The sequence below is a fragment of the Meleagris gallopavo genome, chromosome 2 (assembly GCF_905368555.1).
Source record: "Meleagris gallopavo chromosome 2, MGAL_WU_HG_1.1, whole genome shotgun sequence".
NCBI lineage: Eukaryota > Metazoa > Chordata > Aves > Galliformes > Phasianidae > Meleagris > Meleagris gallopavo.
The window spans coordinates 109,959,449-109,986,985 of NC_139405.1; the positions used below are offsets into that span (position 1 = coordinate 109,959,449).

General features: G+C 42.4%; 2 protein-coding genes across 4 annotated transcripts; one reads left to right on the forward strand and one right to left on the reverse strand.

Annotated features, from left to right (window-relative positions):
• Positions 1 to 253: 253 nt before the first annotated feature.
• Positions 254 to 7,150, forward strand: MRPL19 (mitochondrial ribosomal protein L19). 2 transcript variants are annotated; one of them, XM_010708207.4, is made up of 6 exons: positions 254 to 370; positions 515 to 626; positions 3,380 to 3,498; positions 4,041 to 4,175; positions 5,676 to 5,857; positions 6,830 to 7,150. In XM_010708207.4, the coding sequence occupies exons 1-6, from the start codon at positions 322 to 324 to the stop codon at positions 7,043 to 7,045; spliced, it is 813 nt and encodes a 270-aa protein (XP_010706509.2). In that variant the 5' UTR covers positions 254 to 321; the 3' UTR covers positions 7,046 to 7,150. The 2 variants fall into 2 exon arrangements, with proteins under 2 accessions (XP_010706509.2, XP_085074551.1); XM_085218425.1 differs by having other exon boundaries at positions 292 to 418.
• Positions 7,151 to 7,874: 724 nt separating this feature from the next.
• GCFC2 (GC-rich sequence DNA-binding factor 2) lies at positions 7,875 to 27,179 on the reverse strand. Of its 2 annotated transcripts, none has more exons than XM_085218424.1 (18): positions 26,831 to 27,179; positions 26,431 to 26,541; positions 25,023 to 25,172; positions 24,244 to 24,462; positions 23,329 to 23,414; positions 22,237 to 22,352; positions 20,409 to 20,595; positions 19,336 to 19,459; positions 17,264 to 17,333; positions 16,132 to 16,244; positions 15,334 to 15,533; positions 14,624 to 14,774; positions 14,297 to 14,418; positions 13,195 to 13,271; positions 11,809 to 11,875; positions 9,898 to 10,044; positions 9,483 to 9,607; positions 7,875 to 9,042 (listed from the first exon to the last, which is right to left on the reverse strand). In XM_085218424.1, exons 1-18 carry the CDS (start codon positions 27,111 to 27,113, stop codon positions 8,928 to 8,930), a joined length of 2,463 nt encoding a protein of 820 aa, XP_085074550.1. In that variant the 5' UTR covers positions 27,114 to 27,179; the 3' UTR covers positions 7,875 to 8,927. The 2 variants fall into 2 exon arrangements, with proteins under 2 accessions (XP_085074550.1, XP_085074548.1); XM_085218422.1 differs by having other exon boundaries at positions 14,624 to 14,777.
• Between the last annotated feature and the right edge of the window lie 358 nt (positions 27,180 to 27,537).

Consider the following 27,537-nt stretch of genomic DNA (forward strand, 5'->3'; position numbering starts at 1 on the left):
AGCTGAAGTAACGAGGTGTTACTTACAGCTCTGCACTCTGCGTTTGAGCTTTGCTGCAGCCACCAACTGAATCCAGGCTGTCCCGAACAGCTGAGGAAATCTGACTGAAATATATTTAAAATCAGCTTAATAATGCCAATGTATATCATCATTTCTGAGTTAATCACCGAGGGTTAACTAGGTTATGAACGGAGCTCAAAAGCGGTCGGGAGTAGAACGACACGCAGCCCCGCTTCGCGCTGGGCGTAGTTTTGGCCCTCCGCGCTCGCCGTAACCACCCTGCACTCTGGTGCCGGCGGAACGGAAGTGGCCGTATTCACTATGGCGGCCGCCTGCGGGAGAGCGCTGCTGCGGGGCGCCCGGCCCGGCCGTGAGCATTGCCCGCCTTTCTCCGCCCGGCCCCGGGGAGGGAGCCCAGGCCTGTTCTGTGGGGAGGGCGGGAGTTTGGGCTGAGAGGCTGTGAGGAACGGTTCCTCTTGAGAACAGCTTTTTTCTGAGCGTTTTGTCTTTACAGGGTGGTTTTCTTCCTCGACGTGTCGAATGAGCAGCGACGGAGAGTCCACAAAATTCCAGCCTCCCCCGAAGCCCATCATTATTGACAAGCAGAGGCAGAGAGAGGAGAGGAGGTAGGAGGGGCGGCTGGGGCTCTGAGGCGTTAGTGCACAAAAACTGCGTGCCGGAAGGGAGTGGAAACGGCCCTGTGCCTTTGGCTGACATCTCGAGGTCAGCTGGGAGCTGAGCGCAGGTTTTGCTGTTTGTCAATTGGACAAGCGTTTTTCGTGTCTTCTAAACCCATCTGCATTGCTTTAAGTGGCACGGTGTTTGAAATGGTGGTGCTGCCTCTGGGAGGAGAGTGACAGTGTGATATTGTGCACACTGGGGGTATTGGTCAACAGCTGCACGTACCCAACAGTGGCCAAGAATGCCAACAGTATTCTGGCCTGTATCAGAAATAGTGCAGTCAGAAGGGCTGGTGAGCTGATCTGCCCGCTTTTCTCAGCACTGCTACTGTATGTCCAGTACTGTGTTCAGTTTTGGGCCCCTCACTACGAGAAAGACACTGGAGCCCTGGGTCATGTCCAGAGAAGGGCAACAAAGCGGAGAAAGATCTGGAGCACAATATTATGGGAGTGGCCAAAAGAACAGGGGTTGTTCAGTCTGGACAGGAGAGGGCTCAGGAGAAACTTTATTTCTCTCCACTGCTAACTGAAAAGAGGTTGTGGCTGGGTGGGAATCAGCCTCTACTCCCAGGTAGCAGCAAAAGGACAAGAGGTGATGTTGTGCCAGGGGAGGTTCAGGTTGAATAATAAGAAAAATGTATTTTCAGAATGCCCAGGTAGGTGGTGGAATCATTGTCCATGTAGGTGTTCAAGATCCATGGAGATGTGGCACTGAAGGACATGGTTTTGTGGGCACGGTGGGGATGGGTCAACATCTGGACTTGATCATCTGATCCTTTCCAACTTTAATGATGCTATGGTTCTATGGTCTTGTGAAAAACAGCATAATCCTCAGGAATGGGAAAAATATTAAAAACATTATAAAATCTTCCATTCTGCCTTCAGATCTGTTAGTATTCATGTCTTTAAGATGTGAAGAGTAAGTGGCTATGGCCCACCTAAGACATGCAGCCTGTAATGAGGTCACCAGGGAGAGCAGGGAGCTACATTTAAATGATGTTTCTCCTGAACTCCTGAACTTACCTGGACTTGAGCAAGGCCTTTGACACGGTCCCCCACCACATCCTTTCACCAAATTGGAGGGATGTGGATTTGATGGGTTGACCACTCAATGGATAAGAAACTGGTTAAAAGGTTGCAGACAGAGGATGGTGATCAATGGCTCTGTGTCCAGGTGGAGGCCGGCAATGAGCGGCTCCCCCAGGGCTCTGTCCTGGGACCGGTGCTCTGTAACGTCTTTATCAGTGACAGCAATGACGGAATCGAGTGCACCCTCAGCAAGTTTGCTGACGACACCAAGCTGAGTGGTGTGGTTGACCTGGTTAATGGAAGAGATGCCATTCAGAGGGAACTCGAGAGGCTGGAAAGGTGGGCTCAGGTGAACCTGATGAGGTTCAACACGGCAAGGTGCAGAGTTTTGCACTTGGGCCGGAGGAATCCAGGCATCCACACAGACTGGGAGGAGCGGTCCTTGAGAGCAGCCCTGCAGAGAAGGACCTGGGGATCTTGATAGATGAAAAGCTTAACATGAGCCAGCAGTGTGCCCTTACAGCTTGGAAAGCAAATGGTATCCTGGGCTCCATCAGCAGAGGGGTGGCCAGCAGGGACAGGGAGGTGATCGTCCCCCTCTGCTCTGCTCTTGTGAGGCCCCATCTGCAGCACTGTGTCCAGGTCTGAGGGCCCCAATACAAGAAAGACAGGGAGCTGTTGGAGAGGGTCCAGAGGAGCCACAAAGATGATCAGGGGACTGGAGCACCTCCCCTATGAAGACAGGCTGAAGGAGCTGGGCTTGTTCAGCCTGGAGAAGAGAAGGCTGCAGGGTGACCTCATTGCAGCCTTCCAGTACCTAAAGGGAGCCTACAGACAGGAGCGGAATCAACTCTTGGAAAGGGTTGATAACAGCAGGACAAGGGGAAATGGATTTAAGTTGAAAGAGGGAAGATTGAGGTTGGATGTAAGGGGAAAATTCTTTACAGAGAGAGTGGTGAGGTGTTGGAACTGGTTGCCCAGAGAGGTTGTGGATCCCCTGACCCTGGAGGTGTTCAAGGCCAGGTTGTATGGGGCTCTGGGCAGCCTGGTCTAGTATTAAATGTGGAGGTTGGTGGCCCTGCGTGTGGCAGGGGGGTTGGAGATTCATGATCCTTGAGGTCCCTTCCAATCCTGGCCATTCTGTGATGCTGTGAACTCCTGTAACTATGAGGATGAGGGGCAGGCTTGATAGCAGAGGCCTGATTTTTTTCATCTTAATGGCTGCCTGCAGGCAGCAGCACCGAGCAGAACCTCCATGTGCTGCCCTATCCATCATCCTGTGCTTCCCGTGTAGCCTATGTAAGGCTTGTCAGGCAGGTATGCATTTGTCGTCTTTCCCGTGCTCTCTCCTGACCAGATGCAGGACTTTTAAAAGTTAAATGTGAGTTAAATGTGCCCATCTTCATTCTCTGGCTCTGAGGCCAAGCCTTCATGCTGTCTGAAGCACACTGACCCCATGCAAACAGTGTGTTGGTAGTGGCCCTCAGGCCAGGCCAGTACAGTGTGTCGGGAAGTGTGCCTTCAACTTAGCTGCCAGACACTTGAACTCCAGAGCATGAGGAGGTCAGAATGTGGCAGTATTTAATTTTTAGGCAAATATTTGGATTTCTTTAATATTTTTTATGGAAATGCTTTTGTTTTAAACATTTTAAGTTTGGATTTTCTTACAGGTTTTTGAGCCCTGAATTTATACCTCCCAGAGGAAGAACAGATCCTCTGAAATTCTATATAGAAAGAAAGGATATGATACAGAGACGAAAAGTCTTCAACATCCCCGAGTTCTATGTTGGTCAGTAGCAGCGCTAGAACTGCCGTACGTCTTAAATATCGTTCATGGGGTGAGATGGTTAACAAGCGTGCTCTGAAATTGTTGAGTATCATGGACCATGACAGCATCTGCTGTGTTAGATCAACCTATATGTGTGTCTGTGCATACTATTTCATATTTTAAACTCTCGTTTAATTTCCAGTGAAAAGATAATACTTTGTGTTTCTTTCAGATAATTTTTTTTTTTTTTAAGCTGGCATTTCAGTGTGGTTGATGAGTAAAACTCAAAGAATAGAAACTGATTATTTGAATTCAGTTTGTGTAAAAAAAACTATAAAGGTGAAGGCTTAAGGTGGGGGCAGAGCTTTACAGTTAACCTGCAGAATCACTTTTAACCTGTTCTGAATTAATGTATGTTACAATTTATTCTGTTTCTGGCAGTTCAGTTGGATGATTAACCATTTTTGAAATGTACCTAAATGTACTCCATCTGAGCCTTTTACCATGTGTTACTGTTAGTTTGCTCGAACAGCCTGATGTTTTTCCTTTGTTGCTTTTGGCAGGCAGTATACTTGCTGTTACTACTGCAGATCCGTATGCTGATGGCAAAACCAACCGGTTTGTAGGGATCTGCATTCAAAGAGGAGGAAGAGGGCTTGGTGCTACCTTTGTGCTTCGGAATGTGATAGAAGACCAAGGTGGGATTTCAGTTGTGGCAGTAATACTATTTGAACACATGGCACTGCTTAGTCATTTTGTGCCTATATGCTGTATTTCAGATCCGTACTCGCATGAGACTGAACACGTGTGGTGGTTTCACACTGATGGGCAGCTCAGATCCACCACACTGTTCTCATTCTCCCTACTCAAAAGACCAGGGGAAAAAAATATATGAAGAAAGGCTTATAGCTTGAGATAAGGACAGGGAGATCATGCACCAATTATCATTGTGGACAAAACAGACTTGGTGTAAGGGAGATCAATGTAATTTATTGCCTACTAATAACAAACTAAAGTAGCGAAGAAGCAAAAGCAAACTGAAAACACCTTTCCTCCTCTCCTACCTTCTCCCCTCAAGTGGACAGAGAATGGAGGCTGCAGTCATTTCGTAATGCTTTGTATCTTCACTCTGTTCCCCTGCTCCAGTGTGGCATCCCTCCCACAGAATGCAGTTCTTCCTGAACTGATCCTGTGTGGGCTTCTCACAAGCTGCAGTTCTTCAAGATCTGCTGTATTATGGGTCTGTACCACAGACTGCTGTCCTTTGGAAACATTGCTCCAGTGTGGGTGGCAGCTTTAAACAGATCTTGTGCTCCACCGGGCCAAGGGCCTCGTCCTGCAGGGGCTCTCACCTCTTTCAGGCCACATCCACCTGCTGCACTGTGGGCTCCTGTGTGGGCTGCATGTGGAGAACTGCTCTGTTGTGGAAAGAGGTTGCTCCAACATAGACCTCTCCTGGGCTGCAGGGAACTTCCATTCTGCGTCTGCTCTCCTTCTGCACTTACCTTGGTAGCTGTAGGGCTGTTTCTTTCCCATTTCCCTTTTCTCTCTCCCAGATGCTGTGACTCCCACCTGCAACTCCTGTTGAACAGCATTTTTTCCCTTTCCTCAATCTGCTCTCCCAGAGCACACCCAGCATGACTTACAGCTCAGCTCTGGTTATTGGCAATCCCTTTGAAGCAGCTGGTGGTGGCTGTCATGTGCCATAGGACAGTGCAGGGCTTTGCTTACAGAGGCCGCCCCTGCAGCTCTTGCTACCAAAACTTTGCTCTGTAAGCCTGAGACAATGTGATTCACCTTGGCTATGCTTATATTTGATCCTGAGAAGTGTACTGCTAGCCATATAAGCAGTAGCCCAGATTGGACACTGTGGATTTGTGTGCACTTGTTGTTCAGGCCCACAGCATAACAAGTGCATCTGTGTACACACACACACACACCTCTTCCTCAGGTTCAATTTATCAATTCAATTATCGTTCACAAGCCATTGTTATCAACGACTGGACTTACTTGCCTGTGCAAATGCAGGTATAATGCATGTAAACAATCACCTGTACCATAGCACTGTATATGTAGTTCTCTGTACAGGTGGAAAGCAGTTCTTGAATTATGCAGAGTTGTAGAACACTGAAGAAATACTAAGTTGGTATTAGTATTTCCAACTATTTGATCACTGAATCAGACTTCCTCTCTCAAAGGTGTTGAAATTTGTTATGAACTGTACAGTCCTCGGATCCAGGAAATCACGGTTCTGAAGCTGGAAAAAAGGCTGGATGACAACCTGATGTACCTGAGAGATGCCCTTCCTGAATACAGTACTTTTGATACGAATATGAAACCTGTGCCTCATTTAGACCATGAAGAAATTCCTGTAAACAAGGTAGGAGTTTAATATTTTAGTGGGAACATAGGGGATAATTTAGTTAACTTTCTGACCGATACAGGGATTACATCAGGGTGGTGAGCAGTCACCTGGGGCTGCTGCAGGGCTCCATTTCAGAGGACTGCATCAGGGAAGAGTCAGTGTGGAAAAGCTTCTGCACGAGAGGTTGATCAGTCATGGAACAGGTTCCCCAGGCCCAAATACGCCAGAGTTCAAGGAGCCCTTGGCCGCAGACAGTGTGGCTGGTTTTATGTGGAGCCAGGGGTTGAACTCCTATGATCCTTTGTAAGTCTCTTCCAAGTGGCCATATGACAGTAGCCTGGAAGGCTCTTAACTTTTAGTTGTGTTAGTTATAAAGGTGATACAGGTATGTAAAATCTGGTGTCTTAGTGCTACTCCTGTAGTGAAAACGTTTATAACCAAAGCACCTCCCTTCCTCAGTAGGCAACTTAGAGACCTGCAAGAAGTAACAGCCTGCAGGTTCCTCTGCATTACACTGCAGACAGCACAGCCAACACTATGGAAACTCAATGCTATTGACTTGGGGGGTGGAAGGAGCAAGATCTGTATCTCAGGTGGTCTGGCAGACTGGTAAAAGAATACTATCCAACTTAACTTACCGGAAAAGGAGGAACAGCTGCTGTCATATATTTTTTTTTTTTTCCTTAGTAAGTAACACAGTTAGAACCATAGAAGAGTTAGTTAATGGCATGTCAATGTAAGGACCGTGTAATAAATCAGTTTTATTTAGGTATATTAACAAACATAACAGCCACACAGACAGAAAATCCCTTTTCTCCCAATGATGACCAATAGTCCCCTTAGTTTACTGACAGATTGGTCTGTTTTTTTTCAATTAAAGCAGCACTTGTCTCACTACTTTGGTTCACAGTCAGAATTCTGACCTTTCAATACCTTTTTTTTTTTTTTTTTTTTTTTTTTTTTTTTTTTTAAAATCTTTCCCCCTAGCTGCAGGTAAGAATGAAACCTAAACCATGGTCAAAACGGTGGGAAAGGCCAAAATACAACATAAAAGGAATAAAGTTTGAACTACCTGAGGAAAAAATGAAAGAAGCACAGAAGTGGAAGAAGCCCTGGCTGGAGTTTGATATGCTGCGAGAGTATGATACTTCAAAAATAGAGGAAAAAATATGGAGGGAAGTGAGTGAAGAGCTGAAAAAGTAACAGCTTTGAGTTCCGTGTCTGAATTGTCAGTTTTCAAGTTTTGTATGCAGGTAAAATACGCAGTAAAATTTCAGCAGTTCTTGTCTGAATGTTAAACTACCCAAATAGTTGTTTCATCTGTCTTTGCCAAGTGGACAGTGGCCAATTGTGAAAATGCTTAAATTCAGTAGGTTTACAAGGTGCTAGGGCAGGGAAGCAGACAACTGTACAATTTGAGAGTAAGTGCTGCTTAGTTGTCCTTTAAAGACACTTTTGAAATCACATCTGATAAAGGACCAGTAGTATCTGGCAACAAAGCAGTAATACAAACATTCCGAAACCACCTTGAAAGAATGAAGCCAGGTTAGCTGTTAGTCAAATAAGATTGTGTGAACGGGTGTAAGGCTCACTACAGAAGGGTCTCAAGATACTCAGCTGGGATAGGGTTCTGAGCTCCAGTAAAAATTGCCTTCCCCTGCTTACAAGTTACGACAAGTGATGTCTGCAGCCACTGGAAGAAGCATCTACAGAGGTGAAGTATGAAACTGGAATAGATTCTATCATAGCAACACAGGATAATTTCTTCAGGAGCAACTTTCAACATGAATAAGGAAGCAGGAGAAGAGACAAAGCAAGCAGTGAGATCACATGCTTGAGCTAATGACTGATCAGTTATATTTTCCTTGCACTCAGGAAAGCAGGGGTACACAATTATTTACAACAGAACTCCCAATTCCTGAAATAATCAAGTGCCAGCGGTACCGAAGTTTTTTTCCCATACTTCACATGACATTACTGTCATATGTTCAAGACTTGAAAATGTTAGAAGTCTTATTAACACAAAAATATCTTTACTTTTCAAAATTGCTTTACTTTTATTTTAAGTCATTTTTTGTCTGTAACACTGATCAATGCTATTTACAGTTAAAATAGTTTACAAAAATAAATATTCTGTCATAAAAAATAGAAAAATCATAGGGAATATAAAAGCCTCCAAGAGTTAAATGTTAGACCCATAACATTTCAGAGAAACAGGCACTAATAAACTTAGGAGAACTTGTGATGCACTGCTGTTTCTACAACAAAGCATCTTTTTTATTCTGCAGCAGTAATATTTACTGCACGTATACGAAGTTATACAACATTAGAAATCTGACATGGGTACAATGAAATGAGGTTTAATGTGTCTTACTGGGAAGCAAAAGTAAGACTTCCTTAGAAAGTCAATTACTAGAAGGTAACTGGAGTTGTTCTTCTGCTTGTCTGATAAATCAGGATGTGGCAACTCCAGGTCTGTGCACAAAGTCCAGTCCGTATCTCAAGTACAAAGCTCCACTACAAATCACACTCTGGAGAAGAATAAACGTAGTTAAGATGTTCTCCTGTGCAACTTCTTACCCATTTACCATCAGTGGATGTTCACAGATCAAACCCCTCACTGCACACAGACTTCCTGCTTTTGCGTCAGGATCAAAAAGCTGTGAAAAGCTTGCTAAGTGAAAAAGAACTCACTGTGAGTTTGGTGGAGTTGTCTCATTAAGTGGACAGTAAGTTAGAGTTCAGTGACTCCTGAGTCAGAGTGATTTGGTATGGTACTGAAAACAGCTTGTGGAGCCGTCTGCACACCAGCAGCAGTAACACTACAGGCACCTCCTTATTCCAGCCATCCTTCCCAAAAGAAGGAAGCACTCAGCCTTTGTCACATGTTGCAGGACTCCTGCACTTCACACTGACCATTGTGATTTTATCTAGGAGTAGATGGCAGTAGAAGACATTTGGAAAAAAACCCAAAATATTTCACGGTAAAACAGCTGTGGGCAAGGTCCACTAATTAAACATTACCACTTTTTTAGAGCGAGCATCAGGCTTGTTTCAGTAAAAAACTGCTGTTTCAAAGAAATCCTTATTTCCTGATCAGAGATCTCAGATGTTCCAGTTTGTACTCTTCAATGAGCTCTTCAGCAATACACAGAGCCTTGACTTTCACCAACAGGAGAATAACTTCTTCAGTTTCATCACTATTAAAAAAAAGTTGATATAGCAGCACATTCACACCTGACTTCAAAATTAGTAAAGCTGAAGTCTGCTTAAAAGAGAGGCAGAGAACTCTCCCTGCCTGTCATCTGGTGCTTTTAGTTACACTGACCACTAACTGCACCCAATATCTAGAGCCTCAAACTAACCTGAACTAGTACTGTAAAAGCAATCCATTTTACATTAGGGATTGCATCTTTTGTTGTATGCAGATGTTGGAAGTATATTACTGAAAGTGTTAAATGTGTGAGACTTGAGGAATTTAAGGATCATAGAATCGTTAAGGTTGGAAAAGACCACAAAGATCATCCAGTCCAGCTGTCAACCCACCAACACCATGCCCACTGAACCATGTCCCTAAAAGAAATGTTAACACGAAGTATGAGAGGAAGTGCTGCATCCCAAAGAAAGTGTTAATTCTTACCTGTGGTTATTCCTGTGAAGCGTTCGCGCACACTGAAGCAAATGCTGGCAGAAGTTCAGTAACTCAGGGAGAGTTGACCCACTTCCAAGATTTTGGAACCACCTTTCTGGAAAGCGTGCAACCACCTGCTCACCCAGAGAATATTTTGAAAGTTAAAAAAAAAAAGCTTTCAATAAAACTAAGTCACACCACTTCTGACAGAGAATTCTACTTTTGGCGAGTTCAGTTATATTGGTAGTGTTTATTCTTCAAAAAACAGGATCATCATTATAAGCAGCTATTCCTAAAGCAAGCATTGGTTCATAGGCTTTCAAGATGCTTTTATACACCAAGGTCATAAAAAAAAAATTAAATGTTAAATAATTATATTTCATCTTCAGACTACATCTGTCCCCGTGGAAATAGGACTTCTTACCTCTTTACACTTCTCTATGTTTTCTGGCCCTGGTGGTGTGTTGAAGAGGTTCAGAAGAAGGTAACGATTCAGCAGCTTGCTCAGTCCCAAGTCACGGACCGTGTCTTCCTGCACAATCCCATCCCAAAGCAGAACATTGGAGAGCAGCTGCAGTAATGAAGAAACAGAGCGTGCATATTTGGTGGTGGGAGGTGTGTTAAAATCTCTTTTTTAAACTTAAAAGATACCAAGTCCATCCAATTTCACTACTCAAAAAACAGGATTTATTCTCTCCAAGCTTACTGCCAATGAGCCACTAAAAAGCTGCACATCAGAAATAATATTTTGAAGTGGATTAATTTTACATGTGCTATGAACCATACCGTAATACATACACACATCTCCTCCCAATAAATAATAAATAAAGAGCATGTCACCCTTCCAATTGGTTAACAATTTGCTAACACCCTAGAACAGGAAATAATCATGCTTTATTCTTACAGAGAAAAGCTAGTGGGGTCAAATCTGAAGGTGTACACATGTACAAAGACACCAAGCCCAGCAAGAAATAGGGATCAACAGCAATTGAGATCCAATTCTAAGTGAACCTTTGAGAAAATCTTGTGACAGAATGAAAAAAAAACAACACCAAAAACCAAAAAACAACCCACTACTGCATCTGCTACATAAGATTACATGCCACCAGCCTCCTAACACAGGTAAGGTTGGTAGCCTTGGTCCATAGCAGCAAAAAGATTCTTTTGTATTTGATCTCAGTATTATTAGTTAGCAAGAGTTGTCTTTAGTTACCCATATGACTGTAAAAATGACTATTTAAAAAGATTTAAGCCCAGCATAAGAACATTACTGGCTTCCCCCTCAATGCAGAATGGTTAATTTCAAGGTAACTGTTAACCTCGAGGTATTTCACCCACACACACACAGTATGTGATCTCAGCTGTCACCAGTCAAAAAGCAGTCACAAAGCCCATGACTACTGCGTATTTCTCGAGTGTTTGACAGCACACTTCCTTTTGACTCCATGAGCTGCTAGGAAAGTTAGACTGTATGATGGCACAAACATCAAAATCTCATCAGCTGTACTTTTGTATTAAAATAGCTCCCATCCCACCTCTCGCCCAGCCCTTTATGAGAGCTGTGCCATACCATCTCTGGGCATGTTTTAGAGGCCATTCCCAATAGAGTCTGCAGATGATTACCTGCTTTGAAAGACAGCACAAATAGGGGCTGCACAACAGCAGTCTCAAACACAGATAAGTCACTCTAATAAGCTGCTGAACAACCTAAAGAGTTTAGTGCACGACCTGCATTAAACTACTTACTTACTTACTGCATTAAACCTACTTACACTGGGTTAAATAATTCATGATTTCACTCCAGAAAAAAATAGTGGTGAACTGTCAACAGATACCTGATACAAGAACATCTGAAACTATTTTACACATCACCACTTCTAAAGAGAACACGGACAGCAAAGATGGAGAACAAACTAAAAGGAGAAAACTTCAATCTGCAGTGAAAGACCACCGTTCTCTCTTTCAGAAACATGCATGTATTTGACAACACGTTTAAATCAGGCAATACACAATCTGAGAAGATGGTCCAAAAATCTTGTCTGCTTCGTCTCTGCTGGGCATCTGAATCAGTATTAAGCTCCCTCTTGTCTTTTCTGCATCTGTCCACGACAAACCCTTACTCAACAGCTCACCCTAGGAGTGAATATGGCAAGTCCTCAACATTCCCCAGTTCCCTGACTTTTCTACGTGCAACATGGCAGCAGGGAGCCTACGCAGGGCTGTTACCATGGCCTTGTTATCATACACAGCAGACTTCAGGTACATTTCCTCAAAGACTACGATCTGCTTTTAACTAAAATGATTTTCACAGAAAAGATCAGCATTTTTTCTTTACCTTCACAGCTGACCAAAACCGTCTTTCTTGGAATTGTGAACATGGTGACGATTTGTCTTCCACAGCGCTGGTCAGAGAAAGAAGAAGAGGTAAAATAAGGGTTTTGTTTGTCCTTAAAATAAGACAGACAGACAGACAATTCATCTCTTAAACACTGGTGAATTACAATTACGGAATTCTTTCAGCAGTGACAACCAGAATAAAGATCTACGGAAACAGCTGTTAATCTGACCTCATGACAATACCCAGTGGAATTAGCAATTGGAAACACTCCAGTCTGTGTTTAGTGGATTCTGACCAAAACAACACTGCCTGTAACCACACAAACATGCTGCATCAGGTTTAGCAACACTTTTCTCCTAGCTGTATCTTAACCCCACATCTACCAGACTCCTACTAGTTATCTTCTCTCTAAGAGCACCATGTTCAAAGAAGGGCAACAAAGCTGGTGAGGGCTCTGCAGCACAGGGCTGATGAGGAGCAGCTGAAGGAGCTGGGAATGTTCAGCCTGGAGAAGAGGAGGCTCAGGGGAGACCTCATTGCTCTCTATTACTTCCTGAAGGGAGGCTGCAGTGAGCTGGGGGGCAGCCTCTTCTCTCGTGTAACAGGTAGAACTAGAGGGAATGGCTTCAAGCTGTGCCAGGGAAGATTTAGCTGGACGTTAGGAAATACTGCTTCTGAAAGAGGTCAGGCACTGCAATGGGCTGCCAGGGAGGTGTGGAGTCACCGACCCTGGAGGTGTTCAAGGAAGGTTTGGATTTTGTGTTGAGGGACGTGGTTTAGTGAAAACTATTGGTGATGGGTGGATGGTTGGACTGGATGATCTTGAGGGTCTTTTCCAACCTTGATGATTCTGTGATTAAGCAACAAGCATCAGCAATTGAAACTATTTCAGGAAAGAAAGGGGAAGTCAAGAGTAGAAGGGGGAACAGACCACCAAAAACAACAGGAGCCCTCAGATGCTCTAAGTTAATATCACAGAACCAGCTTCCAGTTATACTAGAAGCTAAACTAATTATACTAAAACTAAAATCTTTCCATTTATGAAAGCTTTTAGTTTTAGGAGCAAAAAAGCATTCAGCTGACTGCAGAGTTGCTCCTGTCAGAAAGAGTTCATAAACACTGTTTGGTAACTATTCCTATAATGAAACAGTAGAAGGCACATCCGTTCATTTGTTCATGATGTCTACAATGTATTTCACCTACACTTGTGGGGAAAAGGCACAGAAAAATAGAATAAAGGCTAAAAAAAAAAAAAAATAGGTTAGGCTGCAGTTAGACTTGATGGTCTTTAAGGTCTTTTCCAACCAGAGCAATCCTATGATTCTGTGACTAAAAATAAAAATTTTTAAAAGTAAAAAAAAAAAATTTCCAGAGTCAGCTTACCTTTTAGGATACACAGGGATAAAGACATCCTCCTCTACAGACTTCTTCATCCTCAGGACAACCATGTTAATCAAATCCTGTTAAAAAAAAAAAAAAGAAATAGAAAAATATTAACACATCCTCACAACATTTGGTCCACTTAACAAAACAACTACCTAAAATTGTTGTAATGTGGAAAAGCATAGTGCTAATTCAGCTGAACGGAAGTGACACTGTATATAATACACACTAAGATCATGACTACATTAAAGACCTGTGAACAAGTCTCAGCTCTAACCATTTTTTTTTTTTTTAAATAAAATCCTCTTGGATAACAAGATTTATTTTCCAGCTGTGAAGTTCTATTAAAAAACCACAACAAAACACCATGGCTACTATGCAAACAGAATCTTACCTAAAGTTGTCTACTTGCAGTAAAGCAGCGACTGCGTAAACGTTTGTTATTTTCTTTTCATATTAAGGGCCTAAACATCAACTTTGTTTCACCTACTTTATGCTAGATAAACTCCCAGATTTACGTGAGAATAAAAGCAGAACTGGGCTAAGGGTATGCTGCAGTGAACACTTACATAAGGTAATTATTACACGATCACCAAGATAAGTGCAGTAACCTTTTTCCTAACCAATTAACTCATTTTTGGGATTTTTTTTTCTTCCATTTTTGCTGTGAAGATGAATATAAAGAATTTCCTTGTTTTTCTAGTCCATATCTATGTTAGGGCTAAAAACAAACCAAGCCAACCACTGGAATACTACTAGTATTTAAGTATCAAATTTTAAAATATACTTCAATGCAAGTATAAAATTTCTGACAATTTTTACTGTGATAAAGCAGGATGATTAAATCTACAAACAGATTTTTGACAGGGACAGGCACAATTTTTCTAGGAATGGAGACTGACATCTGTCTCAGGATACCCCATGCCCCATAATCTCCAGAATACTGAAATGTTAACTGTTAAATTTTCTGACTCTACAGTGACAAAAATTAATCAGAACTGAACAACCTCAGGAGATCATCCTAAGTGCACACAGAAGCATGTACAGAAAGTGCAGACACTGGATCAAGAACTTCCTTCCCCATTACCACAGCAGCCTTTACCTGTTTTGCTTGACTGCATTCACTTCTGGACAGGACTTGTTTTTCAAACACGTTATTGCAAAGCCGTATAAGGTTCTCAGTCTGTGAAGTTGATAAAGGATCCCACACACTCTTTACAAATGCTGAAAAATAGGAATTTATTTCATTCATGATATCCAAGTGGCTATCTGCTCTACTTTAAGGAAGTAAACATTCAAAAAGCTAAACCTTTCATTCACAGTAACCTTAACAAGTAATTGTAACTCTTAACGTAATTTTCCATTTACCACTTATTTAAGGTTTGATTACCTAGCTGCAGTGAACATTCTCAAGACAACCTTAATATACCTGTAATTTTTGGCAGAATAGTTCTTTCAATCACTCGAGGCAAAACCTCCTCATCAGGATCACCATCTCTTTTTGATTCAGATGACTTTTTCACATCACTGAATTCTTTTACAGCTCTGAACCAGGGCATCTCTTCCAAGTCTGCAGAATTCTGCTGAAAGATCATTCCTGTTAGTTGCTCAGCTGGTCAGGATTGAGAGAAAAAGCCCCATGCAAAAATACATCCAGTGACACAAAAGACTCTCATTTAACAATTTTACATGGATTCTAATCACTGAATGGACCAAAGCAGCAAGCTAAAACTGAATTTAAAGCTGGATTTCAGAGGGTAGGATTGTCAAAACGTCAGCAAACAACAGCGCGCTAATAAAGATGCAAGTGATTCAAATACAAGCAACCTGACAAGAGAAAAAGATGTCTTCCTCCTAGTTAAAACACTTATCAGGCTCTGGAATGCCTCTATAATCCACAGCAAAGTTCCTGTACAGGAGTCTTCCCTGCAAGTGTCCTGTCATACTCAAGCTGCCAGAAATACCCACAGATCTTGTCAATTAACAAAGATGAGTACATCAGATAAGTAAACAAGTGTGCAAAGACAGTACAGACCAGAAACATAGCAGAGCATTGCCTACACGGAAGCCTAGAGAACATAGTAATACAAAAACACACACAAAATTTTTCACAGAAATAAAGTCTGGTGATATACCTACCTCAAAAGGACTCCAATTTATTAACTGAACTCTGATTAATGGATTTAAAAGCTTAGGCAGGCAAAAACTGATGTAAGCATCGCAGTAAGAGTCGGGAAACTTCTCTTTCCACTCCTGGAATTTCAACAGGATTTTTCTGATGTCACAAAAATCCGCATGGACATCTTCAAAGATTTTCCTACTCTCCTCTAAAATGTTATCTATGGATAATATTCATAGGAATAAAAAGAAATGATCACAATTGAGGCGTAAGCTGAACAGTTTATGCATCTACAGATCATAAGAGATATCTTTATGATAACAGCATTCGTGTTTCATCTTTCACACCTCTTACACCAAAATGGGTTTTAAAACCAGCACTCTGGCAAAGCCTTTTTCAGAAAAAAAATAATACAGAAGACAACAAAAAGACTTCTGCAATTTTGAACAACTGCATGGATTCAAATATCCATTACATTTCATATTTTGTATGTCTCTTAAAATCTCAGACAAAACTCCTTCTTCTGTTATTCAGAAAATACGCATCATGCCTCTCCCAGCTACTCATGACCTGCTCACTCAGGGCAGTTAAAATTCAATTTAAAATACATTCCAACTTTGGAAAAAACAAAAACAAAAACTGATTACACTAAAGAAGCCTACAATCATGTCTGTTCTTTCTAAGTCAGAATCATTTACATGCATTAATTCTATGCTGGAGAAAATAAATGATATACCATTCAAAAGGAGCATTTCTTCACTCTCCTTTGAAAATCCTTCTAAATATCGGAGGAATTTTGTTCTCATTTACTGACCAACCTTTGCTCTTCTGGAATTCGGCCAACTCTGTCACACACAGCTCATCATCACTCGACATGCCTTCGTGGTGAGCAGCTTTTTGTGACCGCGCTCTCAGCTGCCGTCTGCAAGCCCTGCATTTTGTAACGAACTCAGGTGAGTTATTCCCCACATACATACATAAAAGGAAGCTCAATGGTAGACTGAAAACACACGGTGAGAGCAGCAGCCTAAGGAAACGCAAGCAGGAAGCAGAATTACGCGACCGCAGAGAGACAGGCTGTAACAGTGAGGTCCCCACCCGAAACACCAGACACTACATGGCACCTCATACCTTCCCTGACACAGGTGTGTACAACAAACCACTGCTCTCAACAGTCCGCCTCAGTCCTACGTAGCTTAAGCAACAGCTCGCACAGAACTGTGACTGCATCCAAGTCTCCGTGGGGCTTACAAACATTAGTCCTGGCACCACATACCACAGGAGCATGCAAAATCAACAGTTTGCATCTGACATAGAAAATTATATTTATATATATTTGGATAGCACAGATCTTGTATGTAGTTATTGACATCACTTAACATTAAAGGCTTCAAGCAAAGTTTTGCCACCTCATTTTTCAACCATTAAAACTCTTCAGTCTTTAACTGCACCAAAACAGTTATGAGTCAAGGCACCAATGCAACTGAAAGCGCGTCAGAGCTCCTAATAACTGCAGGTCAGCAGCAGACTGAACACAGACATTCAAAACGTGCCATCTGGCCTCCACTGGTAACAGATGCTCTGCTGCACCCACTGCCGCCCCAGCAGCAGCAATACCACCTGCCTGTTTTTGTTATCTGTGCAAACAAGAATGCATTTCTATACACAATCACAATATTATTTATTCCAGCAGTAGGGAAAACCTACTCTCAGTTTCATGAACAGTCTCACTTCAACTCACTTTAAATTAATAATACCTACTAACACTCAGGTTCCAATCAGCATGAAGAGAACCCCACTAAGAAATAGATGGTTTCCAAATACCCTGAGCTTTTGCATGTGTGTGTATAAGCTCTTTTAGAAACCCCACAGATTTACCTTCATCCCTGTGTAAGCGACAGGAAGCAGATATACCTTTATTACAGTTAATGCTATCATACATAATAGTACCTTCGATGCTTCAGAAGCTTCATCCTTTCATCACTTTCCAATCCATCATTAGTTGGTTTGCCATTCCCAGCTACCAGAAGACAGGAACAAGACAAAGAGGTGAATGCAGAACACTGATTTTGCTTCTGCTCTTCATTTGGAAACTAACCAAAGTAAATAAAACCTCCTGAAGAAAAATCCTAGCAGTGCCCAGCATAAAGTACAGTTGATATTATAGGTGAACTGTAGGACAGATGTGGCTGTTCCCTTGTGCAGGGGGATTGCCAGGTCACAGCCTGAACCAGTAAGGTGAGCACCTGAGTGAGCAGAGGAAAGGACCCCAGATCCACCCTTCCTTTCTCCTTCTTTGTGATGCTTCCAGCTGCACTTCCCGGAGTGCACACACATTCAGAGTCTACATGGTTTGCACACCCCACCTGCACACAAGTTAGAACCAGGAAGGGCTACATCCCTGAGCTCACTCCTTTTGAGCTGTTGCCAGTTATCAGTCAATTCTTGTTTGTCCTCCTGTTCGACAGTGCCTGTAGTGTTCTATAGCGTCCCAAATGAAGGCTCCACATCACCTTTGTTTGCTTTACACCTTGTAACAAGTGATGAAATACCAGCTCACTGCTTCCCAGTCCTAATGGAAATGGACAGTGCCTACCAACAGCGTAAGAGGCAAGTGTAGGGACTGAGCCTGATGTCAAACGTGAAGCCACGCAATGAACTGAGCAGCTATCGGGGCTTAGTTCCAACTTCCAAAATGTACATGTTATTGCATTTAGATTTCAATAGTCGGCTCCCCACTGTCTCCTGCTATTTGTGTCCCCTTGTATGTCCCAAATTACCCCTAATGATCCTTCGGTTCAACAGAGAAGTAGAAACTAGAAGCATTTTCTACTTGGGCTGTTCACTGTATCAGTCTCAGCTGGCTTAAGTGCACGCAAGATCCGAAAGCAGCTGTCCCTACTGACATGCTGCAGTGTAAGAAAAAACAGCATTTCCATTAAGTACAACTAGGAACACAACAATTAAAAGCTCTCTTAAACATTCAAGTACAGATTCACTTCTGATAAGCTGAAAATAAAAGTTTTTAAATGGCTGCTACTAAAACAAGCACTCTTCTCTTAGCACCTGCTCTCAGACACCATCTTACAAAATTACACGCACAGACAGTTTTCTCTAGTCAGCACTTTATCCTGTGTATTCAGAAATATGAACGTGGCAGTTTCCAGAAACTGGTGCACCTGGTCTCTGGCTGTTCACAGCAGCTCCTAGCATAGTGTTTTTTGCTTTCCTAAACAGGTTTAAAGTGCTTGTTTCCTTAAACAGCAACAGGTGAAGATTCACTTCACATACAAACAATGCATCAGTGTGGAAAGAAAACACAAGAGAATGGCAATTTTCCCTACAGTAACTAGAAGAAAGACTGTTTTGAATAAAATCTTTACACTAAACAGCTTATTTCATAGAATCCCAGAACGGCCTGGGTTGCAAAGGCCCACAGCGCTCATCCAGTGCCAACCCCCTGCTGTGTGCAGGTCGCCAACCAGCAGCCCAGGCTGCCCAGAGCCACATCCAGCCTGGCCTTGAATGCCTGCAGGGATGGGGCATCCACAACCTTCACGTTTTATTTCCTTATGTCCTTCCCTTTACATAACTGCCCAGCCTGAAATCTGCATTGTAAGCACACCCTTAGCTTTAACAACACTAATGTCAAGCGATGTCGCCAAGTAAATGCACTGCTTTTTCAAATATTCATAAAGAACAGTATTCTCCATCCACTTAACAGCTACTAGAAAACTGACTCCATTTTTCTTTTCAAGTGCTAACAGACAACCACTGAGATCAGTAATTCAAAACTGACTAAGCATTTGGTCACGCTGTACTCACTATTATACCACAAAAAAGTGATACTACGAGTCTTACTTAGGTGAGGGATTCAACTAATGTACTGAGTACAATATGCCTGCTGACAACATAAAGGGAGCAAAGATTAAACATGAACATAAAATATAATCCAAAAATTAACTGTGTTTCTACTTAAAGAAAGATTTCAAAAAGAAAGCAACTTGTAACTTCACACTAACCTGTCAAATGCTGCATATAAGCAGATTCCATTTTCAGGTCATCTTGCCTTCGTTTCAGTACTGACGTGGCTCGTTGCTGAAGAAGTGCATGTACAGCAGATTCTAGCTCATCTATGTATTTCAGCTGAAATATGGTAAACAGTAATCAGGTTTGAATAAAGCAAAATGAAAGAACAGTTTCCACTGGCTTCACATGACGGTGAAATGAGAACAAGAGTATTAAAGACTAGAAAGCAAGAACCAGCTCACTGGAGTTTTTCAGGCTGTTAAAGACTGAAAACTACAAACTAAATAGGCCGATTGCCTATTACAGGACTGCCTAAGATCCTACCAAAAAGTGTTCAACAAGACATTATTGGTTTAATCAGTTTGCTTACAATCTGCCTTTGAACACCTAGTCACCAGAGGAAGCATATCAACCAACACTTGTACACTTCAAAGTTAAATAAAAAAGACTCTCAGGCTGCAACGCAACTGACCTTAATTAGATTTGACAGCACTTTCTGTAGAGACTACTTTCATCAAGGTCAAACTTTGAGCAGCATCCTCCAACCTGCAATCTTTTTATTTTTCAAAAATACCTAAGGCTTGCAGTTTAGGAAAGCAATACAGCAGATAATGTAGACAAATCCTCACACAACTCACCTAAATACCAACTCAAACCTAATGCAAAATCCTTACTGCTAGTCAGGTGTTGCAGAGCAAATACATTTTGAGACCCTAAAATTGAACGTACATCCCACCTCTCATACAGCTTTAGGACACCCTAGTTCCTACATTTGAAGTAAACTTCTTCAATAACATATTGTTTTTATTCATCACAATCTAGGTAAGCCCACAGCCCAAGTCAGTGTGCATATACTAACTCAATCATTTTCAGTTACTGTGAGGGGTGCTCTGTGTCTCCTTTCGTTTCCTGTTACACTCAAGTTTCTGATAGAACTGACTTATAACTGGTCATCTCTCATCATCATTTCCAAACAAGAAATCTCATTTTTTCATTGACAGAATGCAAGTTTATCATCTCAAAGAAATGGGTGGCAGGGAGGGGAAGGGAAGGAAAACATACATACTTTTTCATTGAAACAGTTTACTAAGTTTTCTACATATGTTTTCATGCCCCTGTAGAATTTGTAATTCATAGCAGCATCCGAAGACTTCTCTAGTTCCTGGACAGTTATCTTTGAACTTTCAATGTCCTCCATGTATTTTCCATACTCCCTCTGGTGAGCACGGTGCACATCCTGCAATGATGCTATCCTAAAAAAGGAAACACTCAGACCATTAAAACCAGGACAAGCTAACAGTTAACGTAGTTCTGAACATTTTCCAATTAAAACAAAGTACAAAATCTTTGCCTGTGCTGATAATAGCACCTGCATTTGAGCAAAGAAGAATTGCAAGACTTACCCATCCACAGTTGTAGAAGCACTGTAAGTGGACAAGATTCATGCTTTGGAAAAAATCAGATGTCACTTACGTAGTGTAGTTCTGAAAGTACCCCCACAGACATTTTACCCATTTTCCTCAACATGCTCCTAAATAACATAACAAGGCAAGTCTAGTGATGCCACACCGAACAGATGCTACCCCAGCTGATGTGAGCAGAACTACAGCACACGTCAGTATGTCCATGCCAACTTAATTTAAGCTGCAGGGATAGAAGCACATAAGCACTTACCTGGTGCTCGTTACCCAGCACAAACCATCTGAAACTTCTTGTAACTAACCTTATAACCCCAAAACCTATGCTTACAGCTCTCATTAGTTATTAAATGAAATACCTCAGAAAAGTTTACATTTATTACAAATCTGCTTTCTTCTTTCCTTTATAAAAAAAAAAAAGAATAATTTCCTTCGGTATCTCATATGTATGATTGCTCTGTTTGAGAAAGACCTTAACACAACCCAGAAGTAGACTTTAATTTGCCTCTCTGAAGGAGGGAACAGACTTCAATGAAAACAGTTCCATTAAGATGTTCTCCATTGCACCAGAAGTTTAAAAAAAAAAAAAAAAAAAAAAAAAACAGTCTTTAAAAGTTATTTCAGCATTTAAGACATTAAATACATCTCTAAGGCTTAATATTACCAGCTATTACTACCAGACACGTTCTCCCTCTCCTTTTTCTTACTTTCTAAATAGGTTTCCCACTCTTGATAGCCTTTCGCATTTGACTGTACTTCATTTCATTCATTTCTTTCAGCTGATCAAGGCCAAAAAAAAGCATACAACTCCACAGAAATATTTAGTCCGCCTCAGTTGCAATTCTTTGAACACAAAGAAGCCTGCAGCAGTCTGTACAGAAGAGCATACATGCACGGAGATTCACACAAGTTAACAGTACACTTTGTGTTTCAGCTGTATGATGTTACTCATCCGAATGATCAGAACAGCTGCTTCTGGCTGCATCAGCACTGAGAGGTGATGGGGATGGCTTTCTTGGTAGCTTCAGATGCCTGACCCCATCTGTCCTTCTCACACACTACCTTGGAAGTTCCCACCTCCACCCAGCACAATTCAGCTGCCCACTGCCTTGTCTAAACAGGCTTAAGAACCACCACGATAGAAGGACTGACAGCCCTGTCTGCCTGAGTGAAGTTCTCCTACCCTGACAAACAAAACATTGTGCCTACGCTCCTTTAAGAGCTACTAGCATGTAGAAGAAAGCAGCAGGTTTCTACAAGTGATAAGATGCTTGAGAAGTCCAAACACACCCCTACAACAAAGCACTGCCAGGTAAAGTTAAGATCTGTAATGCGATGCTAACCATTACAATAAGCATGATACACAACTAACCCCCAAATCCTTCAATACTCACAAGAAAGGATAAGACTGCAGAGCTGTTGTCACTTTGTGACAAAACGAATGTCTCAGAAATTAACACTAAAAGCAGTACTTACCTTTCAGCCAGTTGCTTTTTTATAGTTTCCAAGTTCACAGGTGGTAAGGAAACACAGGGACCAAACGTGGGTTTGGCTGGTTGAGGTTTACACAGGGAAGCATCGCTGTAAGTTTCCTAAGAGAATTGCAACACTTTCAATACATAGTTTATGGAAATTAAATATAAGTTGATACACAACTGATATAAGTTTTGCCTCTGCAGCTTTAGCGATCAACAAAGCCTATCATTTGAATGCATAAAGCATGTAATAAAAAGATGTATATTTCAATGATCAAACTGGGTAATTCCTGTACAACACAAAAACTGTACATATAAAGAGCTGTGTATTTATAGTGTACAACGCATACACCATGCACATCCATCAGTACAAAACAATCTCTAATTTAGGGCAAAGCAGCTCTCCTCTTAGTCTGAAGACATTAATAGTTTCCAGCAATATAAAATGGTTCAATACTGATGGCTGAAACCACATTAGTGTTACTATTTTAAATATAAAAAGTAGAAATAAACTACAGCCAAGATAAAGATAGAACTTTCATTCTGACAACTTGGCTTGACCGTAATTATAACTAAGAGAAAAAAAAAAAACAAAAACAAAACAGGTCCAACCATTTTAACATATAAAACTAAATGACATTCTGCATTCTAAAGCAGCAGAGTTTGTAAGGTAAAACCTCGCCCAAACACAATGACTTGTAGTAATCAAGTCCTTGACCAAGGTTTGCTAACTAAAAACCTCTGTAATCTTCTGAACAGCAAAAAAATAAAGGAGTTTCCAGAAACAAATGGAGTACAAGGACCTAACAACACCAGTTATACTGGATTTGAAATTCAGCAGCAATCTTCCCAATCCTCTAACCATTCCCATTTGGCATGCAGTAATTTCTACACCTTTCCCTTCTGACATAAAGAACTGGTAACTCCAGTTTTCCTAGTCTGATACAGAACAGAAGATTCAAGCCAAAAACAAAACTTCCAGCTCATCAGAAAAAACATTCTTGCCAATTAGTTAACAGAAAGAAAAAAAAAAAAATCTCTCTTGCCTGTGAGCAAACAGCAAATTTCAACAGTTATGAGAGACATGTATCACCTGAGGGAGTTTGACAGCTTTCTTAATTTGCTGTTCTTCCCACTTTGTTTCTGCTTCATCTTCACTTGATTCATCACCCACAGGCACTAGAAGTTAAATCAATCATAGCACACATCATTATGCCCTTTACTTATTTCCTTACTCCTTACCCAACCTCCTCCTTCAAAAACAATAATGCTTCCCCCAGCCATTACAAGTTAGAAACAAATGACAGCAGATGAGAAGCCTGTACACAAAGACCATTTCCAAATTGGAAGATTTAGAAATGGCAACTGGATTTTGCAGAATCCATGTTCATTTACCCAGCAGTTTCTCAGGTTACTGTAGTATCAGAAGAACAAAGATCAAATGTATCAAAGCAAACCTGCATGTAATATGAGACCTTGAATACAGTTAGACTACAACATGGGGACATTACACACAGAAGATCCTTGAGTGTTCTAAGATGCACAATCTACTACAGACAGAAGTTCCACCATAGCATTTATTACAACAACAGAATCAGATCATATCTACACATTACTTACAACCATTACCCAAATAAGAAAGCAACTTGTCTACAAGCCTGGCAAACCAGTGCTTTGTGAGTGAAACTACAAACAGCAAGATGAGTTAAGAAGCAACAGAAAAGCCACATACACTTCACATGCAGTAAGTTTGCTTACTTCCAAAGGGCTGGGTTGCTTTGGTTGTTTGTTTTTCGTTTGTTTTTACCCCTTTTCAACAACAGTCGTAATGTCAGTGCATGGAAAGCAGGATAGCATCCCATACAAACCTCAAGGACCAAGCTTTACGGCCTTCTCTCAAGATCAAGAGCAAAACTTTGCACTGCACTCTTTAGTGGGCGAGGCTCACATTCCTGCAGACATCAGTAAAAGAAAGACACAGCCTCTGGGAGAAAAGGCAGAAACTCACCCATGTGTTCAGCCATCCTTTGCCTAAGCGTTCTCATTTTAGGAACAAAATGGAGATTATTCATATCAGACTCATCCTCGTTCTCTGAATCGCTGCTTTCTCTTCTCCAAGAAGGCTGGCGGTCATTTGAAACATCCAAGGGAAGATAATCAGCCTGGGGCCTGGCCAGGGGACGCCTCCTCCAAGCAGCCGCAATACAGCCTGCACTGGGGACACAGCCTGCAAGAGAAACAGAACCTAATCAAAGCCTAAAAGCAACGCTCTGTCACCCCGAGTGTAAATAACCACCACAGAACAGGTTCACTGCACAAGCCTGAACTGAAAACACAGTGTTTTTCTTGGAAGCTTACCATACTGAATATAAGCAAATGGAAAGAGATCCTTAAAAAACAGCTCTTAATCTGAAAACAAACCTCAGACCTTTTTTTTTTTTTTTTCAAAAGAATCAGCATCCTGTCATTTTTCCAGCTCTTAAAAGATCAAGACTATGACACCAATCGAGTTTACAAAGGAATTCAAACTTCACTAATAAAACAGCAGATAATTTTTATCTCAAAGTTAATTATGAATCATTAAATAATTTTTCGCTGCTTTTGTATTTCTTCCAGTATCAATGGTCATAATTTTTAATCTACTTCCTGAAACTAACACAGAATTATGACAAACACCTGCAATCAAAAACACCAAACAACTGTCACTGTTCTTTCAAAACAGCCCCGACTCTGCATAAACAACTTAAAAATGTCTTAAAAATGCTTAAAAATGTCCAAGAAGCTGACCTGGCGATAAATCTTTCCTCCTCTGAGATGGGTTGGATTCATTTTCAGAGTCTGTGCTATTGTAGTCCTCACTTAGCGAAGAATAACTCTCTTCCTTTGCCTCTTGAGCACCTTTAGTGTTGCCAGTCCCAGGCTCCAAATGAGGTATTTCTGTTTTAAGAGAAAAAAGTAAGATTCGTTATCTTGGTTTCAGCTGCTGGAAATGATGCACCATGAAACTGGTTACCAGCAACTATTCAGACCATCCATCGTAGTAATGGAACAATGACTAGACACAGATCCACCTCCACCTCATCTTATCAAAGCATGCCAAGCCTTCATACTTTTCAATAAAGGTACTTACAAGCCAGATCTTGCTGGAATCGAGCACCTGCGTTAGTGCTGAACAAACATGACCACAGTTATATGTACAAAAGCTGCATAAGAGCTCCCAGATGCCATCTGATCTGCGCCCTGATCGGTCACAGCTTTGCTTTTTAAACTGTATGTCTGAGGGAGCTGCTGTTTGTTCGGGTTCAGCATGCTAACCATGAGGGACAGCTTATTTCATTTATGAAGGCTTTTGCACGTCTTGTCTACGATTACCTCAGAATTCTTAAACAAACAAACAAAAAAAACAAGAAGCACCAAACCAAATTGATTTATCTTTGTCTTTCACTGCATCTTCTGTAGATTATCAGATTACTGAACAGAATATACCACTTAACAGTGAGGCTTTTTAAATACTTTTTTAAAAAAATACTTTTTTGAAAAAGTATTTATCTGAACACAAGAGAATAAATTACATCAAAAAACCATTTCCCAGTGGCACTACAGCACATCCATGAGCTGACAAAGGTTTCAAGAGGGTGAACAGAAGGGAGGAGACCATTTTACATTTACAAGGTCCTCGTAAAGCAGGCAAGCCCCAAACATCCCTTCAGTAAACTTTACTGCGGTTCAACATGACTCAGAATACTACAAGAACAATCCAAGGTGTTGATAACAGTCAATTAAAATATGTTTTAGCAGTGAATAGTGTTTTAATAACGCTACATTTCAAGATCACCGTACATTCCATCAAAGTCCTACTAAGCTCACGTTTTCTGTAACACAAATATTCAGTTTAACTTCAAATTGATAGTGACAAGCAGGAGTAGCTGCCAGAAGGTTTGAAAGACGCGATGCCGAGGCACACATTTATCCCAAGTCCCACCACCTCCGATTTACTGCAGAGGTTCCGCAGACCCAGATCTTCTCAAGAAGAATCTCCAAGCTTTGATCCTGTTTTACCCACATTTGTATTAAAACCCCAAGTTCAAATAACAGACAGAAGACATCTAACAGCAGTACTCGCACAATACTCATTTCACGATGTTCTTACAGAACTAATGCCAACTTTTTTTTTTTTAACTTAAAGAGGACTTACTTTTGCTCTCATCAACTTCTCTCCCTGCAGACAGCGGGCTTTTCTTCTTTTGAATTCTAAATGTCACTTCATTGACGGAAGGCTTTTTGATTTTAAAAACACCCTCATCACCTGGACAGACAGAATGGTTCTGAGTAACGCACTAAAAAAGCCAGCAGCACGCGGCCATGTAAATGTAAAGCACACAGTCCTGACACACGCACTCAGCACAGATTTTGAGCCTTCAGCTGCATTACAGCTCCCTAATTCTACGGCTCTGCCACTCGAGATCCAGCACTGCTGAATTTACACCCGGCACGTCTCAACACGACAGAGGAGATCCAACGTACCGTTACAAGGCACCCCCCCACACACACCCACCCACACACCCGGGGCTAAACAGCCCCCCCAAGTCGCCCACCTCCCCGCTCCTCCTCGTCGCTCCCGAAGCTCAGCACCGCCCCAGCTCCCCGCGCCGGCTCCGCCGAGGGCAGCGGTCGCTCCGCGGCGGTTCGGGCCCCCTCAGAGGACGAGGCGGCGCCACCGCGGTCCCCGTCGCTCGCCCCAGACTCCGCTTCCTCGTCGGGGTCGCGGCCCGGCAGTAGGACGGAGGCCGATCCCCGCTCGCCGTCGCTACCGCAGCTGCTGCCGCCGGAGGCCGCGCGCCGCCGGCCGCGGAAGTTGCGCGGGGCCCGGCGGAACATTTCCCGGGCCCGCCGCGCGCACCCTCCGCACAGCGCGTGCGCGATGACGCAAAGCGCCGCCTTGTCCAACCGCGGGGAAGGGGGCGGTGCGTGCGGCAGTACCGACCAATGAGGGCGAAGGGGAGTGGCTGCGTTGTAACGGTGGGGGGGGGCGCGGGGGCGCCGTGCGTGGCTGCAAATTGCAGGGCGGGAGAATCGTTACGGCTGGAAATTACCTGCGGGGTGCCGTGGTAACTGCAGCCCGCCCACACCGCGCCCCGCAGCGCCGCATCTCCGCTGTTCTTCAGCACCTCCGAGCGGGGCGCTGCCATCCCGGGCACTGCGCTGCCATCCCGCGCACTGTGCTGCCATCCCGGGCACTGCGCTGCCATCCCGCGCACTGTGCTGCCAACCCGGGCACTGCGCTGCCACCCCGGGCACTGCG